Source organism: Lynx rufus, unplaced genomic scaffold (assembly GCF_022079265.1).
Source record: "Lynx rufus isolate CCGP_SWC_20201006 ecotype Redwood Valley unplaced genomic scaffold, mLynRuf1.p SCAF_31, whole genome shotgun sequence".
NCBI classification, from domain to species: domain Eukaryota; kingdom Metazoa; phylum Chordata; class Mammalia; order Carnivora; family Felidae; genus Lynx; species Lynx rufus.
Genome location: NW_025814847.1, coordinates 3,385,902 through 3,405,197, shown reverse-complemented (window position 1 = coordinate 3,405,197; position 19,296 = coordinate 3,385,902). Strand labels below are relative to the sequence as shown.

General features: G+C 63.2%; 1 protein-coding gene across 2 annotated transcripts; it reads left to right on the top strand.

The window, feature by feature from the left end:
* Positions 1-399: 399 nt before the first annotated feature.
* On the top strand, positions 400-19,223 carry NTRK1 (neurotrophic receptor tyrosine kinase 1). Of its 2 annotated transcripts, XM_047092949.1 has the most exons (17): positions 400-608; positions 4,162-4,236; positions 4,447-4,518; positions 6,110-6,178; positions 6,847-6,992; positions 7,201-7,343; positions 9,820-9,952; positions 11,543-11,869; positions 12,326-12,343; positions 12,505-12,560; positions 12,837-12,939; positions 13,446-13,592; positions 13,880-14,010; positions 14,136-14,308; positions 17,182-17,422; positions 17,697-17,855; positions 19,038-19,223. In XM_047092949.1, the coding sequence occupies exons 1-17, from the start codon at positions 400-402 to the stop codon at positions 19,221-19,223; spliced, it is 2,388 nt and encodes a 795-aa protein (XP_046948905.1). The 2 variants fall into 2 exon arrangements, with proteins under 2 accessions (XP_046948905.1, XP_046948906.1); XM_047092950.1 differs by lacking the exon at positions 12,326-12,343.
* Positions 19,224-19,296: the final 73 nt, after the last annotated feature.

Here is a 19,296-nt window from a genome sequence, read left to right as displayed (position 1 = left end):
AGGCCGGGGGCTGGCTGGGATGACCCCGACGGTAACCTTGCCCTCGCCCTGTCATCTCCCCTCCCCCTAAAGGCAGCTGCTTTAGGCTGGGAGAAATAACGGATCAACTTCCCAGCCCTCCCCCACCCCCCCCACCCCAGCAGACACCTCTAAGGAGTTCTCTCTGGAGCCGGGGGTCTGGGGAAAAAAGGGGGCGCCGGGTCCCCCGAAAGGGGTGGGGGCAGCCTCGGGGCTGAGGAGTCGAGGGGCGGGGGTGGAGCCGGAGGGGGCAGGGCGGGGCGGGGCGGGCCGCGGGCCCCGCCCTTTCCCGGCGGCTGGGTCTTTAACGCGGCAGGCGCACGTGTCGGGGGAGGCCCGGCGGCCGCGGCTGCGAGCGCACGGACGGCTGCCGGCGGCGCGATGCTGCGAGGCGGACGCGGGCCGCGGGGCGGGCACGGCCGGGCCGCGGGGCCGGGCAGCCTGCTGGCCTGGCTGATGCTGGCGTCCGCGGGCGCCGCACCCTGCGCGGACGTCTGCTGCCCCCACGGCCCCTCGGGGCTGCGCTGCACCCGGGCTGGGGCCCTGGAGAGCCTCCGCCGCCTGCCGGGCGCTGAGAACCTGACGGAGCTGTGAGTGTCCGGCCGGCGGGGCGGGGCGGGGCGGGGCGGGGGTGGGGTGGGGAGCGGACGGGTGTAGCCGTAGCCCCGAGGGCGCGGACTCCCCTCGGGCCTGCCGGCCCGGGAGGGGCGGGCGCGGCGGGAGGCTGCACCTGGCGGCGGCTCCCACCGCGGCGACCGTCTGGAGGGAGCACCGCGGTGCTCAGTGCAGCTGGGGCGAGGGGGCTGTCCGTGCACCGGGTCTGGGGGAGCCCAGCCGTGTGGAAGCGGCCTTCTGGAGATCAGACAGGAGCCCAAGCTCTGCCTCCTGGAGGTGGGGGTGGGGGGAGGGTGGCTAGCTGGGGGGAGTCCCTAGTTTCAAATCCTTACCGCCTTGTCCCCTTTCCAGGGGGAAACTAGCCCCCACCCCGTTCTGGGTCATGACCAGGCAACGCTGGGTTGAGCTGGTGGAGGTGGTGAGGAGCGTAGCTTGGTGAGGTGGTCCAGCTCTCGTCTCCCCATTTCCACCTTGCCGTGGCCTCACCACCCCTTGATTCCGAGGTGGAAAAGGAGACCCCTGGCCTCTCTGTCCCTGTCCTGACTCCCTTTCCACCCTTCCTCCCCCTACCTGGGTCAGAAAGCCAGGGTTCTTGTTGAGACACTCTCCTCCTTTCAGGGCCCCAGGCTGGCAGAAAGCTCCAGCATTCTGCAGTACTCTGATGTCCTGCAGCACTTGGTTACAAAATACTGGAGTACTCCCTAGCAGCTGGTGAACCTATGGGGGTACTCTGTAGAAATACCTAGAGGTCCCCAAGCATCACATGGTGATGGCTGGAAAAGATTGAATATCCCACGGGACTGGTGGGGCCGGCAAGGCTTCTAGAAGAGGGGAGGAACTGCTAGAAAAACCCTCCTCCTGGGGCCTGGGGCTTAGAGGGCGGGTGAGGAACCCTGGCCTCAGGCAGCGACGGGTTGGAAGGCGTCCGAGGCGGGAACCGTCACTGTCTGGAAGTTACTTGAGCAGCCTGTGATAATTGGCAGTGAGTTACTCCGGTATCTTGTGGTAATTAACGGGAAGGTCCTCAGTCTCTCTCTTTAATGGCCCTAGGGAGACCAGGAGGAGACGAGATGATGGCCTTGTCTTGGTCTGGGCCTAGGTCTCTGCGTGATGGGAGGGGCGCGGGATCCAGGCCGCCACCGCTGGTCCAGTCCACTCAGTGCCCTGTGCCTTCACATCGGGGCCCGGGCTGCTGAATGTCTCCTCTCGCCCCAGTTCCCTGCCAGGCCCCAAGTGGGTCCAGCCCTGGGGGTGGGGCGGGGGTAGGGGACGGGCTGGGCCGGGGACTAGGAGGTGCAGGGTGGGGAGAGGGGATGTCCCTCAGGGCGGGGCAGCGGCCTGACCCCCTGCCTCTGCCTGCATGCCCCCTCCTCCTCCCCTCCCTCGCCCGCAGAGCTAACAAGGAGATAATGGACTCCAAAAGACAGATTGATTATGAATCCAAACGAATGAGGCAGCTTTGAGTGTGCCGCCTGACAGTTTGCACACAGCCACCACCCTCCCTGGGTCCCCACAGCTCTGTGTAAACCCTGTGAGCAGGGACCTACTCTTCTACCGTCACTGGAGATTGTCCCCTAGGCCTCAGGGGCCGGAGGGCCTGATACCTGGCTGTCCTGCTGGGGCCCCGGCTGGGGAGGGGGTCCGTTATGCTGGCCGGGCCCGGTTCCTGTAAGCGAGGGAAAGTGAGAGGGTAGAGGAGGGGACTTCTGAGAACGGGCAGTGAGTCAGGGGCCCCTGGCATGTGGGAGGGGCGGGGTGGGGGGCACACTGACATGCCACTCCAGGGCAGCTGAGTTCTCAGGAACTCCCTGGCATGCCGAGTCCAGAAGGATCTAGAAGCTGGGCACGGCCCAGGGCGTCAGCAACCCCCAACCCCACATGCAGGGCCTTCTGTCCCGGCTCCCTATCTCGCCTTCTCTGGCGCTCTGTCCTTATCTGTCTGTCTGCCTGTCCTTATCTGTCTTTCTCCTTGCCTGTGTCTCTCTCTGCCCGTCTCTTCCTGTTTGTTTTCTCCTTTTCGGTGTCTCTGTTCCCCTCTGTTTTCCTGCCCCCCTCCTTGAGCCTTCCCACCACTATCTCGCCAGGTAAGCCAGCCAGTCTGTGCCTCTTCCCCTGTCACCCGTCTCCATCCTCCCGTTGCCCCCCTCCCCCTTTTTGGGTCCCTGCTGGGGCAGGCAGGAGCTCAAGGGGTCCCTGGCCAACAGCCTTGTGCCTCTCGCTTGCTCTGCTGAAAGGTGTGTGTGTGGGGGGGGTTAGGAATTGCTGCTTGAGTAGGGAGGGGCTGTGGCTTTGAGGAGGAGAGGGTGGGGCGTGTGTGTGTGTGTGTGTGTGTGTGTGTGTGTGTGAGCGTGCGTGTGCTGCAATGTGGGTCAGCGCAGATGGTGAATGTGTGTTTGGGAACACATATGGGCATGACCACAGGGCTTCCTCTGTGCTGGGGGGGCAGTGACTGTGGTGAGCCTAGGCCCTTGGTGGAAGCAAGAGGCAAGTGTTTCTGTGGGGACCCCCCACTTCTGACACGTGCACGACCCCCCATTTCTGACATGTGCAGGATCCCCATTTCTGACACGTGCGGGACCCCCCATATCTGAGCAATTGTGGGACACCCCATTTCTGAGCCTGTGTGGGACCCCCCATTTCTGAGCATGTGCGAGACCCCCCATTTCTGACATGTGCAGGATCCCCATTTCTGACACGTGCGGGACCCCCCATATCTGAGCATTTGTGGGACCCCCCATTTTTGAGCATGTGTGGGACCCCCATTTCTGACATATACGGGATCCCCATTTCTGACACGTGCAGGACCCCCCATTTTTGAGCCTGTGCGGGACACCCCATTTCTGAGCATGTGTGGGACCCCCCCACTTCTGACACATACGGGACCCCCCATTTTTGAGCATGTGCGGGACACCCCATTTCTGAGCCTGTGCGGGACCCCCCATTTCTGAGCATGTGTGGGACCCCCCCACTTCTGACACATACGGGACCCTCATTTTTGAGCATGTGTGGGACCCCCCATTTCTAAGCATGTGCGGGACCCCCCCGTTTCTGACATGTGTGGGACAGGCCCTGTGCATAAAAGCAGAACACCAAGCTGCGACTGGGCTTCTGCGTGTTTAGGAATGTGAGTACATCTGTGCACGTGAGAGATATGTGCACACACATGTCCACTTGTGACGGCGCAGGCGTGCTGGCGTCACAGGCGCGTGTGTGACGTGCATCGAGGAGGCGTGTCTCTGTGGGCATGTGTATGCCTGCGTGTGTGTGCATGGCTGTGTGTGCACGCATGACAGGTGAGAGAATGCACGCACGTGTGTGAGTGAGTGTGAGGTGTCTCTGCGTACACGTGTATGCATGTACCTGTGCGCGTATGTGCGTGCAGCAGGTCTGCGTGTGCCCGAGTGCATATGTGTGCAAGTGTTCATAAGAGTGTGTGTGCACCTGCGCGTGTGACTGTGGGGGAGGCGGTGGCTGCATACGGGACTTGGAGAGCTGAACCCCTGTGACTCCCGCCCCCTCTCCCCACAGCTACATCGAGAACCAAGAGCGGCTGCGGCACCTGGAGCCCAGTGACCTGAGGGGCCTGGGGGAGCTGAGAGGCCTGTGAGGGGCTGCGGGTGTGGGCGCGGGTGCGGGTGCGGGTACGGGTGCGGGGATTCGGAGACTCCAGGAGGAGATCAGAAAGCCCGAGGGTCAGTGGGGCCAGGGTAGCCGGGGAGGCTGGGAGGGTTTGGGGGGTCCGGTGCTGGGCACTGGGGTCTGGAGTGGGTAGCTGAGGCCCGGGGGGGCTGATCCTGCTGTCCCCGCCCCCAGCACCATCGTGAAGAGCGGGCTCCGTTTCGTGGCACCAGATGTCTTCCATTTTACTCCTCGGCTCAGTCGCCTGTGAGTGGCCCGGGCGGGGCAGAGGGAGCGGGAGGACCCCCAGACTTGGGCGGCTGCCGGGCTCGTGCCCCCCACCCCCCATTCTGAAGAAAGCCCCGAGCCGGTCGGGCCAGTGTCTCCCCCGTTCTCCCGGGGCTCGTCCTCACCTGCTCCGGGGAGGCGGGAGCCCCCAGCTCCCACCCCGTGGGCTCCAAGGTCCTCGCCGTCTCTCCCCCGCGCTGCCGGCCACAGGATGCGTCCGTCTCGTAGGTGCCTGCCCCGTTTTTCTTCCCGGAGTTCGGATCCACACCAGTGCGAGGGAGCAAGCGGGCGGCGGGAGCCCCTGGGGTAGCCTGGAAGCGGGGGGGGGTGGGGGGGGTCTGGCTTTGGCTCAGGTCGTGATCTCACGGTTCGTGAATCCGAGCCCCGAATCAGGCTCTCTGCTGTGGGCGCGGAGCCTGCTTTGGACCCTTGGTCTCCCCCTCCCTCTGCCCCTCCCCCACCCCTCTCTGTCACACACGCAAAAGTGATGTTCCATCCCGGACTACACACTGGGGGCTTCAGTTAAAGATGCGTGCCCAGTGACACCTCACAATACGTGATGTCAGTGAATCTTCACGGTCAACGCGGTGAGAGGTCGTGTCGTCCCCAATTTATTTCTTTTGAGAGAGAGAGAGAGAGAGCACGAGTGGGGGAAGGGCAGAGAGAGAGAGAGAGAGAGAGAGGAGAGCGTGAGAACCCCAAGCAGCCTTCGCCAGCTCAGAGCCCGGAGGCGGGGCTCGAACTTACCGACCATGAGATCATCACCTGAGCTGAAGTTGGCAGCTTAACCCACTGAGCCCCCCAGGCGCCTCTAATGTTTGTTTTGACGGGGGAGGGGGAAGGGGCAGAGAGAGAGGGGAGAGAGAGGATCCTAAGCAGGCCCCGTGCAGTCAGCGCAGAGCCGCCACAGGGCTCCGTCCCCTGAACTGTGGGATCATGACCTGAGCTGAAACCAAGGGTCGGCGGCCCAACAAGCGGCTACCCGGGGGCCCCAGGGCAGGCCCTGTAGACGAGGCCTGGTGAAAGGCACCAGCCGGGGTTCCCAACCTGGCTCACCGTGTGGCCAGGAGCTGGCAACCCTCAGGGCTCACCTCTCCCTGTCTCCAGCTAGGGGCCCCGGGGCCAGGGGCCCTGAGGAGGGGAAGGGAGGGGTGGGGGGAGCTGAGGAAGGAGTCTGAGATCCTGGTCCCCATCCCCCTCCTCCTGTGGCCCGTCCCGGGCTCGTGGGTAGGGGAGCACAGATGGAACCCCTTCCCCCAGCTGGGGCCTCAGCACTTTGCCAGCTGGGGCCAGGGTGGGGGAGAGGGGGACGGCTGTTCCCTGGGACCCCCTCCCTGGGGTCTAGGGAGGGGGTTAAGTGGGGTTAACCCTTGCTGTCCCAGGGAGGAGAGGAGGACTCAAAGAGCCTAACCTGTCCCGGCCCCGGTGCCCCTTGGATGATTCTAGTTGTTGCCCCAGGAGGGGCGGCCGGACAGCAGCTTCCTGTGGCTCCCGGGGCTCCCCCCCCCCCCCCAGGCCGGAGCAGGCCAGCTGGGGCTCAAGGCCACTGTCTCTATCTCACCTCCCACAGGAACCTCTCCTTTAACGCTTTGGAGTCTCTCTCCTGGAAAACCGTCCAGGGCCTGTCGCTGCAGGAGCTGTGAGTGTGGGGCTCCCAGGGGGCCGGATCGGTATGTGTGCGTGTGTGTGCGTGGGCACTCGTATCCCTGTGTGGAGGTGTGTCACTGGGTGCGTGTGGAGCTGCGGGGCACGCTCTTTGGGGACTACGTGTTCGGCAGCGAGCTGAGACCCGAGACAGGGACTCGGCACGTGACCGTGACCCCCGTCAAAGAGGCCGCAGGCCCACTGGAGGCTGGGGGCCGCGCGTGCATCTGCCCACACTGCCGGCACCCTGTGCACGCGGGCCGGCTGGGCAGCAGTCTGTGTGTGGTCGGCACCTGGGGCCTGTGGGTCACCCCAGCGCCCTTCCCGCTTTGTCACCCTGCTCAGAGGCCTCGCCCGGCCTGTCATCCCAGGGAGCCCGCTGGGGCAGGGCAATTGCGTGGAGCCCACAGCCGGCTCCTTGACTTTCCGGATTCGATTTCTTGTGACAATGTCTTGTTCCTGGGTCCCCAGGAGGAGGAGCCTCTCCTCTGTCCCCACTCCTTTCCCTGTGGATGTTCCCGCCCCTGCGCTCTGACCGCACTCCCTCTTACTGCGATACTCCTTCTCTGTGGCTCCCCCGGCTGACACCTGCCCCGCCCTGACTCTCTCTCTCTCTCTCTCTCTCTCTCTCTCTCTCTCTCTCGGTGTCCCCCGTGCCCACAGGGTCCTGTCGGGGAACCCTCTGCGCTGTTCTTGTGCCCTGCATTGGCTGCTGCGCTGGGAGGAGGAGGGCCTGGGCGGAGTTCGTGCACAGAGGCTGCAGTGTCCCGGGCAGGGGCCCCTGGCCCTCTTGTCCAATGCCAGCTGCGGTAGGTGCTGGAGGTGGTGTAAGGGGCTGGGAAGGAGCCGCATGCCCGGGGAGCGGGCACTGGCAAAAGCTGGGGGGACTGGAGGTTGGGAGGCATTGCCAGTAAGGGCTCAGGGTCGCTGAGGAGGGTGGGGGAGGAGGCATGGCGCCAGGGAGGGCCCCAAGGCCACTCGCTGCTCTGACATCCCTTGGCCGTCCGGGGCTGCCAGGCGTGCCCGTGCTCAAGGTCCAGACGCCCAATGCCTCCGTGAACGTGGGCGACGATGTGTTGCTACAATGCCAGGTGGAGGGGCGGGGCCTGGAGCAAGCTGGCTGGATCCTCACGGAGCTGGAGGAGTCGGCCACGGTGACGGTGAGAAGCGCTGTATCCCACCCCCACCCCCGTCCCTGGTCCTCCTCTTCCCCTCAGGGCTTGGACAGGAGAGGCTTGGACAGGACACGGGGCCAAAGACAGGAAAAGAGAGACAGTGAGGAAGAAGCACGTAGAGCGTGAGGGATGGACAGATACGGCTTAACTCCACGGGGCTGCGGCTCATTCTGTGGGGCAGGTGCACACGTACCCTCAGGGTGGGCACTGGCCCAGCAGGGACCCCAGGCTCTGCTGGGGCCGCCAGGACTTAGGCCCCTCTCTGGCCGCAAAAGAGAAGGTCCCTGAACCCACAGACTCTCCCTGCCGTCCACCTGCTTTCTGGAGAAGGAAACGAGACGAGGGAGAGAGCACAGTATTTGTTTTTTTTTTTTTTTAAATTTTTTTTTTCAACGTTTATTTATTTTTGAGACAGAGAGAGACAGAGCATGAACGGGGGAGGGGCAGAGAGAGAGGGAGACACAGAATCGGAAACAGGCTCCAGGCTCCGAGCCATCAGCCCAGAGCCCGACGCGGGGCTCGAACTCACGGACCGCGAGATCGTGACCTGGCTGAAGTCGGACGCTTAACCGACTGCGCCACCCAGGCGCCCCGAGAGCACAGTATTTGTGGTCCTGGCACCCAGGTGAGTGCTCAGGATCCTTCGCGTCTTTTTCTGGAGATTCTGGAAGCAGCGTCTTCTTGGGCGTGTGACGACCGTATTAGGGAAGAAGGCCCGGGTCTGGGTCCAGCTTTGTCACTAACGAGTCTTTGGAAAAATGCCTAAATCTGCCTGCACTTTGGTCTACTGCGGAGGTGGACACGATGACCTTTGATGTCCCGCCTGCCTCTGGACACGCTGGCTGCTATCTCTGTCCTGCAGATGTGTCTTTGGGCATCTTCCCACGCCTTGCCCTTTGTCGTCAGGCTGATGATGGCAGTGTAGCCGCAGCAGACTCAGGCCTTGTTGACAAGATCATCAGGGGTGGACGATAGGCTGCGCCCACCCAAAACTCTGGCCCCACGAGGAGACACGCAGGGTCCAGCCCCTTGGAGGAGCCAGACCAGCGCGTTCAGTGCGGAGGCCCTCGCTTTGGGAGGGAACCATCCCCCAGAATTGCTGGAGGCCTCTGGAACAGTACTGAAGGAGGAACCACCAGAGCAGGGGATCCAGGCACGGTGGGGGGACCAGTAGCCACTGTGTGGCTCCTTCCCTCCCAGAGAGCACAGCCCCCGAGAGTGAGCGGTGGAAGGGAGCCAGGTGGAGGCAGGAGGTTGGCCGTGACCATCTGTGGAGAGACCTCTGGTCAACCGCTTTGGCAAATTCCAGGGTTTTGCTTTTTCTCTTTGGGAGGCTTACGTGTTTGCGACCGCTTCTGTTTTCTAGAAACTTCCTATAGAAAAGCCACACCCAACTGGGTTAAATAGAGGGCAGGGGGGTGCTGGTCACCCTCAGGACACTGGGGGATGGCGGAGCAGCTCTGCGTTAGTGGGATGCCCTGTGCCCAGAGTGATCTGGGGGAGATGGGACAGCAAAGAGAAGCTGGGGGCAGGGCAGCGCAGGGCTTCCCCTGGAGGAGCCTGGAACCCAGAGCTTGCACAAGAGACCGGAGGGCTCTTCTGGAGTCTTCGAGCTAATACTCCAGTGGAAACCCGGGGAAGGCTCACCTCCTCCCACACTTGTTCAAAGGATCCCGCATTTAGGAGATTTCCAGATAAGTGAGGGTCATCCACTGTTTCGTGTATTTTCATCATTTTATGAAAATAGCTTTCTAGAACGTCAAAAGATCATTTTGTCTACCTCCCTAGCTTACAAAACAAGAAAACCACGGTTCAGCAAGATTAAGAATTGTCCTAAGGTCGTGGAACTGGCACGTAGCCGCAGTTTCTTAGGAAGAGAATCTGAAGCTGATTCAATCTTTCGATGATGATTCAGAATCAAGTCGCTTTGCCTGTAACTTCACTCTCTGTGTTTATCTGCCAAAGTGGGTGGGGTCATGCTGCCGCTGTCCCTCCCACCTGCCGCCCTGCCATCCAAGCCGCCTCTGCGTTTCTGGCCTTCCTCGGGCCGAGACCATTAGAACTGTGTGTAAAACAAAAACGAGCAGGGTGGCGAGACCCCAGCTGGCTCGTCCAGTGAGTTGTGTCTGTTTGGCGCTTGGGATTCTTGACATCTATTTAGCTGCTCGGACGGTGGTTTTGGTTCAGGGTATCCCGTGCCTATTTTGAGGTTACTGGTCATGTTCTAGATGTTTCGGACCATTAAATACACAATCCAGGACATAGTCTGCGAACGAGCTCTAAAGGAGGGGGGCCGTTCTCTGCTATAATCTCTCCTGCACCTCTTTCCTCCCCCTACGCCTTCTTCCTTTTCCATCTGGAGCCCCAGGGGCTCCCCCAAAGACCTCAGCTCCGGCCCCCTGCCTCCATACCCAGGCCTGCTGACACTTTTCCTGATTTCCCCCTCTCTTCCCTGACCCAGCAATCTGGGGCTCTGCCATCCCTGGGGCTGACCCTGGCCAATGTCACCAGTGACCTCAACAGGAAGAATGTGACATGCTGGGCGGAGAATGATGTGGGCCGGGCTGAAGTCTCCGTGCAGGTCAACGTGTCCTGTGAGTCCCGATGACGGCCCCCCACCCCCATGTCCCCTCCTTCCCTGAAAAGAGGCTGTGGGGGTGGGGGGCTGGAGGATGGGCCGGGATACGTGTCTCCACAGCTGCTCCTGCCCAGCTGTTTCCAGATTCCCATGAAAACCCGATCCTGTGGGGGAAGTCCTGGGGGCTTGTCAAGGCCGGAGGGATGGCGATGGATTTCTTTTTGGCCCCCTGCCCAAGTCTTGCTACCTGAGGCCCTTGGTGCCCGCCGCCCGGCTGTTCTCACTGCTCCCTTCTGGATCGCTTCACCGCCTGACCCTTCGTAGCCTTCGTAGTACTCTTGTCGCACATCCTAGTGTTAAGACAAGAAATTCCCCTCCCGGCTTCTTCTGTAGGCTCGCTGCCTAATTCCCCTAGGTCTGCCAACAAATCGCTTTAAACCCGGTGCGTTACATAGTCCTTTAGTTGTGATCTATGATCTAGATTTGTACGTAAAACCTAGACACTTTATTTTTCTTTTTATTTAAAATTGTTTCTAAGTTTTTATTTCTTTATTTCGTTAGCTCTTAACACTATTTTTTTCAATGTATGAAATTTATTGTCAGATTGGTTTCCATCTAAGTTTTTATTTATTTATTCTTGAGAGAGAGAGAGGGAGCAGGGGAGGGGCAGAGAGAGGGGGAGAGAGAGAATCCCAAGCAGGCTCCCCATTGTCAGCGCAGAGCCCGAGGCTGGCTCTCGCGCCCCCAAACCGTGAGATCGTGACCTGAGCCGGAACCAAGAGTCGGACGCTTAACCGACTGAGCCCCCCGGGCGCCCCAAACTCAGACACCGTAAACAGTGATTACTCTTCAGCTCTTCCGAAGACACTCCCTTCCTCTCGCCGTCCTTTTTCTCCGCCCCATCTGGACTTTCGTGACCCTCTTTTCCTTGCTTTTAAAAACAATTTGACACCCGTCCCGCAGCCCCGTCAAGGTGGCTTCGTCTTACCTGTCCCTGTGTGTCGCACGCGTGGAATCATACCGCCAGTATTACTGTGCGCTCTTTTGCTCAGCGGCACGTCTTCGGGCTGTCCGTGTCGGTGGGAGTGGCTTTGGCTGTTTCACTCCCTGCCGAGGGGGATCCCGCTGCCTGACACGTATGTGTCTGCTTTTTTTAGGTCGGGTCTCTTTCAAACCCGTATCTGTTTTCAGAAAGCTTTTTAACTAGATACGTTTTGCTTGTTTGATGTCTAGGCCCTCTCCCGGTCTTCTTAAGCTTGACTGCACTTAATTTTTCCGGGTCTCTTGTCCGAGAGGCACGGCCTGCTTAGTTTCCGCAGCCGGGCACCCCGCGTCTCCGGGGCCGTCGCTTACTCACGGCCACCACTTAAGTGCTTTAAGCCTCTGCGTTTTGTGCACCTGCTGCCTGGTTGGTTGAAGATTTACTGTCGCCCTTCTCCAAAATGTCCCTCCCGGGGAATTCGTTAGGGGCTGCTCGCCCGTTTCCCTGAGGCCCGCCACCTGATTTCTGGCTCTGCCCGCCCCCCCTCCCCCCCCCCCGACCTGGCGGGGCCACGCTGGGCTCCCCGGCGGCTGACCTCGCCGCGCCCCTGTCTGTGGCCCGCAGTCCCGGCCAGCGTGCAGCTGCATGCCGCCGTAGAGCTGCACCACTGGTGCATCCCCTTCTCGGTGGACGGGCAGCCGGCGCCCTCCCTGCGCTGGCTCTTCAACGGCTCGGTGCTCAACGAGACGAGCTTCATCTTCACGGAGTTCCTGGAGCCGGCGGCCAACGAGACCGTGCGGCACGGCTGCCTGCGCCTCAACCAGCCCACCCACGTCAACAACGGCAACTACACGCTGCTGGCCGCCAACCCCTCTGGCCGGGCCGCCGCCTCCGTGCTGGCGGCCTTCATGGACAACCCGTTCGAGTTCAACCCCGAGGACCCCATCCCCGGTGCGAGGGCCACCCTGAGCCCCGCCCCCACCCCCACCCCCCCGGGCTCCCCCTGGGTGCGGGTGCGGGTGTCGAGGGGGGGGGGAGGCCCCGCCCACGCGCTGCTGTGATCCCGACCCCAGAAGTTGGGGTGCCAGGGCCTGGACAGAAAGGGGCCTGGGGTTGTGGTGACAGGCTCGGTGCTGGCCTCCTTGCCCCGCCCCCCTCCCAGCCCAGGAGCCCTGAACCCCCCCCCCCCCCCCGGCTAGTCCACTCGCTCGGGCTGGCAGGAGAGAGGGCCCTGCCCCAGGGCATCCGTGGCTGGGCTGGAAGGGGCCACGTGCTTGTTCTCAGCAAGGTCCAGCAGCGTCACCTCCCCGTCCCACCCCACCCCGGGAAGGGATGAGTCTGGGGGGGGGGGTGACTCTCCACTCTCCACCCGGCATCTGACGGCTTTCTCTCCTCCTCCCACGGCAGTCTCCTTCTCGCCAGTGGGTGAGTAGCTCAGGCCGGAGGGCGGTTTCGTCTGGTCTGAAGGCGAGGCTGGGGCAGGGGGCACGGCTGACCTGACCCCCCCAGGGGTCGGCGGGGGCGGGGGGCATTGCGGCAGGAGGCACTGAGTGTGCCAAGGCCCACTCTTCCCTGTGTCCCCACAGACTCGAACAGCACGTCCGGAGACCCAGTGGAGAAAAAGGACGAAACCCCTTTTGGGGTGAGTGTGGGGCGGGAAGCTTGCCGAGGACTTGGGGTCCGGAGTCTGGGCTAGCGGCTTGTCTGTGTGTCCTTTCTGGTCACAGCGTGGGGACCGCTACCGTGTGGCCTGAGCTCCCTCAGCCACCCTCACAGCCACGGCCTGGGGCGCCAGGGGAGTAGGGGGCAGGTCTGGGGGCCTGACTCTGGGCCCCTGCGCAGGCCGGAGAAGCCATGTGCTTTGGGGGAGCTCTGAGGCCATAGGAGGAATTCTGGGTCTGCCCCCCCCGCCCCCCAGGTCTCAGTGGCCGTGGGCCTGGCCGTCTTTGCCTGCCTCCTCCTCTCCGCCTTCTTCCTTGTGCTCAACAAATGTGGACGGAGGAACAAGTTTGGGATCAACCGTGAGTGGGGGTGCCATAGCGGGGCTGTCCGTCAGTCTGTCCATCAGTCTGTCCTGCGGGCTCTGTCCTCTGTGTGGGGGGCCCGCGGGCAGGTGGAGTGCTCGGGGGTGTGTCGGGGTGTTTGGGGGCCTGGCTGCAGGGCTCGTGGGTGTGAGTGAGTGTGAGTGAGCGTGTCGGGGCCGGGGCTGGGGCAGTGTCAGAGGCAGCAGCTGCTAATTGGTGGCTGGACTGTAGTCAAACACTAAGTGGGTCTGGGAGGTCTGAGCTCTGTAGGGGGGTGGCGGGGGAGTTCTCTGGTGGCCCACGGGGCCTGGGGTTGGACAGGAGCCAGACGGAGAGAGGCCGCGGTGCCCCCCCCCCCTCCCCTGCCGGCTGACTTGCTCCTCCGCTCCTCCAGTCCTCCCCTGCAAGTGGGGAGGTGGGGTTGCCTGGTGTCCTGCACCTGCCAGGGGCCAGGGCGGGCACCTGGGCTGTGACCCCTCCACATGGCTATGTCTCTTCCCCAGGCACAGCTGTGCTGGCTCCAGAGGACGGACTGGCCATGTCCCTGCATTTCATGACATTAGGTGGCAGCTCCTTGTCCCCCACTGAGGGCAAAGGCTCTGGGCTCCAAGGCCACATCATTGAGAACCCACAATACTTCAGTGATGCCTGTGAGCGGCTATCCTGGGTCAAGGGTGGGGGGGACCTGGGTGTGTGTGCACGTGTCTGTGTGTGTGTGTGTGTGTGTGTGGAAGCCCCGGTAGCGTCTCCTTTGCCCACCCCAGGCCCGAACGGGCCTTCCCCCCCCATCTGCCCCCACCCCCGTCCACACCCCGGCATGGGGCTTGGTGAGCACGTGGAGGCTCATGGCAGCCTCCAGCCACCCCCTTGGCTGGCACTTCGCCCCTGCTCCCAGAGGCTGGGGCTCCTGTGCGTGATCCCTCGAGCTTCTCTGCAGGTGTTCACCACATCAAGCGCAGGGACATCGTGCTCAAGTGGGAGCTGGGCGAGGGCGCCTTCGGGAAGGTCTTCCTGGCCGAATGCTACAACCTGCTGCCGGAGCAGGACAAGATGCTGGTGGCCGTCAAGGTGAGACCCCGTGGGTGACGCACCGCTGGCCGGGCCACCTCCCGGAGCACCAGCGTTCCCTGACGTGAGCTGGGGCTGGGGGGGGGGGGGGACGGTGCTGCACTCAGTGCCGCCCCGCCGTCCAGGCACTGAAGGAGGTGTCCGAGAGCGCCAGGCAGGACTTCCAGCGGGAGGCCCAGCTGCTCACCGTGCTCCAGCACCAGCACATCGTGCGCTTCTTCGGGGTCTGCACCGAGGGCCGCCCGCTGCTCATGGTCTTTGAGTACATGCGCCACGGCGACCTCAACCGCTTCCTCCGGTACGAGTGCCCGCCCCCCGCCCCCCGCGCTGGCCCCTGGCCCTGAGCCCCTCATCCCTTCCCTACGCGCGCATCCCTGAGTCGAGAGGCGGCGCCAAGAAGTAGCGGGAAGGCGCGGCTGTCGTCCCCGGGGAGCTCTAGGGCAGATGTGTGAACGCCAGAGGCAGCGTGCGCAGAGGACAGGGTGGCGGCAGTCGGGAAGGTGGCCCTAGCAGGAGTTGGGAGCTGTACCTCAGGGGAGGTGGCTTTGCAGAGAGTGGTATGCATTCGTGAGCGGCAGAGTGGCCCGAGGCGGAGTGGCCGGTGGGGGAGTGGCCCGAGGCGGAATGGCCTGTGAGGGAATGGCCCATGGCGGAGTGGCCGGTGGCAGAGTGGCCATGGCGGAGTGGCCGTGGTGGAGTGGCCCGAGGCAGAATGGCCATGGAGGAGTGGCCGTGGAGGAGTGGCCCGTGGCGGAGTGGTCCGAGGTGGAGTGGCCAGTGGCGGAGTGGTCGGTGGGGGAGTGGCCCGAGGTGGAGTGGCCGTGGCGGAATGGCCCGAGGCAGAGTGGCCATGGAGGAGTGGCCGTGGGGGAGTGGCCTGTGGTGGAGTGGTCCGAGGTGGAGTGGCCTGAGCCGGAGTGGCCGGTGGGGGAGTGGCCCGAGGTGGAGTGGCCCATGGGGGAATGGTCCGTGGCGGAGTGGCCGGTGGCGGAGTGGCCCGTGGGGGAGTGACCCATGGCGGAGTGGTCCGAGGTGGAGTGGCCCGAGCCGGAGTGGCCGGTGGGGGAGTGGCCCGAGGCGGAGTGGCCCATGGGGGAATGGTCCGTGGCGGAGTGGCCGGTGGCGGAGTGGCCCGAGGCAGAGTGGCCGTGGAGGAGTGGCCCGAGGCTGAGTGGCCCGTGGCGCAGTGGCGCGCAGAAGCCGGGCCCCCAGGAGGTGGGGTTTCGAGAGTTACAGCAACAGTAACAAACGCTTGTCGGGCGCTTGCTGAGCTCCAGGCTCCATGATCTATGCTCACTTTCTAAGCGAGTCACTTTCACTAAGTGACTAAGTCACTTTCACTAGGGCTGCGTGTGTTTGTACACATCTGTGTAATAACATAAGTAGACTTTTATTCTTCATGCTCTCCGAGAGCATGTGGCAATTTACACTTGGAGGAAGTGACTAGAAATTCCCTCCTTTTGGGCAGAACAACTCCGATGCGTTTACTGACGTGTGCCGACAATTTTAATAACTTCAGGAAAGGTGCCCATTTCACAGATGAGGCTTAAGTGACTTGCCCCAGGGCACGAAGGTGGTCAGCGGCCCAGGGGAGAGTATGACCCCAGGTAGAGCCGTGTCTCAAGCCCTGACTGTGATGGTCACATGTTCCCTCTGCTGAGTCCTTCTTGCATGAGATTCCCCCTTCCGCAGGACGGGACATTGTCAGGTGTGAGGGAGGAAGGGGGAGGGCCAGGGCTGGATCAGCTGTGACCCGGTAGCTTTCTTCTCTGACCTCAGTTTCCCTGCCACTAAGCGGGACAAGAGCGGGCGGGGGGGGGGGAGGGACTGTGGCTGTGGATAAGAAAGCATTTTGTGGCTGTCCAGTTAAAGGTCGTGATGTGGTCTCCAGACGCCCCCTTGGCAGTGAGGTGTACAGAATTCAGTTGGGAGAGACCTCAGGGTCTAAGCAGGAGGAGGACGCAGCGGAGGCTGGGGAGCAGGAGGGAGGGCCCGATGTTGAGCGGGGGTGGATGGGCTGAGCGGAACTGGAGTCCACAGCAGGCCTTCCCCTTGCCCACCGCCCCGGTGTGGGCTCAGTGCTGAGTGCTGGTGATGCTGCTATCCGGGGCCCGGGCTGTGGGAGAAGCGGCTCTCATGGCTGCATGGAACATGGAGAACCAAAGGAGGGGACCATGAAAGCTTCTGATAAGTCTGGAAGACGTTCCCTAGGAGGGGCATCTGTTCCTTCTCACCTCAGGGCCTTTGCACTTACAGCTCCCTCTGCCTGGCACTTCGGGTCTCCCTCCCAGCCACTTCACCTCTGTCTCTGACCCTTTTGAATGGCTTAGTCACCTCTGTTCCTCAGGGTTCGAGTCTCACTTTAAATGTCTCTTCCTCCAGGAAGTCTTCCCTGACTTCTTCCATCTCCGGCCCGAGTGCCCATCAGGTGCCCCCCACACTGCACTGCGGTGACCCCTTTATCTGTACCCTACTCTCCACCTGAGCTCTGGTGCTTGGCACACTGGAGGTGTTTAACAGGCTTTGGAAGAAACGAAGAAATAAGTGGACCGGGAGAAAGTTGGCCAGTAGGAAGGGGCGGTGCTGACAAAGCCCTGGGCTCAGGCAGGGGTCACAGGGCGTATCTGGGGGATGGGGCTGAGTGGTCTGGACTGGTCTGGCCTGGTGATGGCCGTGTGGGAGGTGGAGGGCGTCCTGGAAACCTCGGGAAGGAAGGAGGACCCCACAGGAGGCTGGATGTTGAGGGCGAAGGTGAGAGAGGCAGGAGGACCCCCAGGTTTCAGGCTCGGAGGCCGGGGAGGGAGGTTCCCTTCACGGAGGAAGGCCCAGACTTGGCGGAAGATGCTAAGCATCTACAGGACTGAGTGGGAGGTGCCCGTGAGCGAGAGATGCAGGGGCCAGCGGGCAGGTGGATGCGGGGCTCAGAGTGCAAGGGGGCTGCCTGGGGGTGGGGCACGAATGTGGGAAGTGTGGGCAGCGGCGAGCGCTCTGGAGGTGGGCACGCCTGGCGGGCCCAGCCCAGCCCCTCCAGCACCCGCCTCCCCGTTCTTCCCCCCCTCCATTCTCCTGAGTCCCCTCCCCGCTTCCACCCCAGCTCCCCAGGCTCCCCGGCCTCCGCCTCCTGGGGGCTCTCTCCCCCCCAGCCCGCCCCTCTCCCTCACTCTCTGGCAGGTCCCACGGGCCCGACGCCAAGTTGCTGGCTGGCAGGGAGGACGTGGCTCCGGGCCCCCTGGGCCTGTCCCAGCTGCTGGCCGTGGCCAGCCAGGTCGCTGCCGGGATGGTGTACCTGGCGGGTCTGCACTTCGTGCATCGGGACCTGGCCACGCGCAACTGTCTGGTGGGCCAGGGACTAGTGGTCAAGATCGGCGACTTCGGCATGAGCAGAGACATCTACAGCACCGACTATTACCGAGTAAGGGTCTTTGGTCCCGGCCGGGCCGCACCGGCACCGCAGACCCCCCCGGGGGGCCCCTCGACCCCAGGAGGGTGGTGTGGGGGCCCAGGCTGCCGGCTCGGGACTTGAACCCCCCTCCTCGGCTCTCTGCTCTCCCGGACAGACGGAAAGACATCGTGGGTCCTTCCCTCTTAGCGCGGGCCCAGAGCCGCTTCCACGGGCGGGAGCGGGAGGTGCGGGAGCGGCGGGTCCCCCCCCCCTCCCCCCAGCAGTGACACGGTGCCGCCCGCAGGTGGGGGGCCGCACCATGCTCCCCATCCGCTGGATGCCCCCCGAGAGCATCCTCTACCGCAAGTTCACCACCGAGAGCGACGTGTGGAGCTTCGGCGTGGTGCTCTGGGAGATCTTCACCTACGGCAAACAGCCCTGGTACCAGCTCTCCAACACCGAGGTCAGCCCCGCCCGCCCCCCCCCCCCCAGCCCTGCCCCTCCCGTCCCCTTCTGCCCCCATCCAGCGTCCCTGCAGCTCTGGGCCTCCTCCCCCCAGCCCCTCCCCCCCAGCATTCTGCCCACTCACCGTCCTAGCCCGGCCCCAGCTGGCTCCTGGGGGAGCCCCAAAGCACTTTACAGACGGAGCCCAGACCCCCATGCCCAGCTGCGCTTTACAGACCTCGCAGGCATCGTCAGGGTGGAAGGGAGAGGCCCGGGAGGAGGAGCACAGCACCGGAGGGCCTGAGGCCGCAGCAGGAAGGCCGGAGGTCAGACTGCAGGGAGGACAGGCCTGGCGCTCCGTCTGCCCGCGCGGCCGGACGCGGCCACCGCGGGGCCCCAGGTGTTCTGTCTCCCAGAGCAGCCCCCCTCCCCCTCCTTGGCTCGCAGCTGTCAGTTTCCATTTCTCCTGCTAATGCAGTCTGCTCCCTGGAGGCCGGTGGGGTGGGGGAGAGGGTTATAGATTTTAATTTTCTCAAGCACTGAGAGAAGGAATGGAATTAGCACTGCCCATAACCCAAGTCCTCTAATGGGGAGGGAGGGGAGAAGCGGGGGAGAGGCTCCAGGCCCCTTCGCCCACCTCCCTCCCACCATCTCTCCGTCCCTGGATCCCTTCGCTGCTCTGACAGTCCTTCCTGGAGTCTAACTTTGGTCTCTCCTGCTGCCGTTTCAAACTTTCGGAGGAGCTAGGTCCCCCCAGAGTGGTGCCTACAGAAGAGAAAAGGGAGTGGGTCGCCCCGTGCCTTAAATCGCAAACCCTCTTCGAGGCCGTTACCTGCAATCCTGCTCTCTTTTCTTTTTTGCCCCCTGGAGCTGAGAGGTGGGGGGCCCTTCCCCCCGCCTCCATTCAGCCCTCAGCACTGGGCCGGTGGGTTTGGCAAATGTCGGGGCCCCTCCCCTTCCTCACGTCACCTGGCGGGTCTTCTGAGGGTCTGATTCCAGCCCTTCTGGAAGCTCCTACCCCCAGAGTCTACCTAGCCTGAATCCTTCCCACTGCTCAGTGTCCCGGTGGTTCACCACATCCTTTTAGAAGATTAGTAGCCCAGAGGCCAGACCTGTGTGTGGCCTTCCGGGAGAGCCTCCGGGGGGGTGGCGCTCCAGCACCGTGTGCCCTCTTCTCTCTCCCCCGCCCCGGTGGCCCCAGGCGATCGAGTGCATCACGCAGGGGCGCGAGCTGGAGCGGCCCCGGGCCTGCCCACCGGAGGTCTACGCCATCATGCGGGGCTGCTGGCAGCGGGAGCCACAGCAACGCCACAGCATCAAGGAGGTGCACGCCCGGCTGCAGGCCCTGGCCCAGGCGCCTCCTGTCTACTTGGACGTCCTGGGCTAGGGGGCCACCCAGGGGCCGGGCAGCCGGAATCCCGGGCCTGCCATCAGTCACCCCTGCAGTTCCCAGCAGCCCC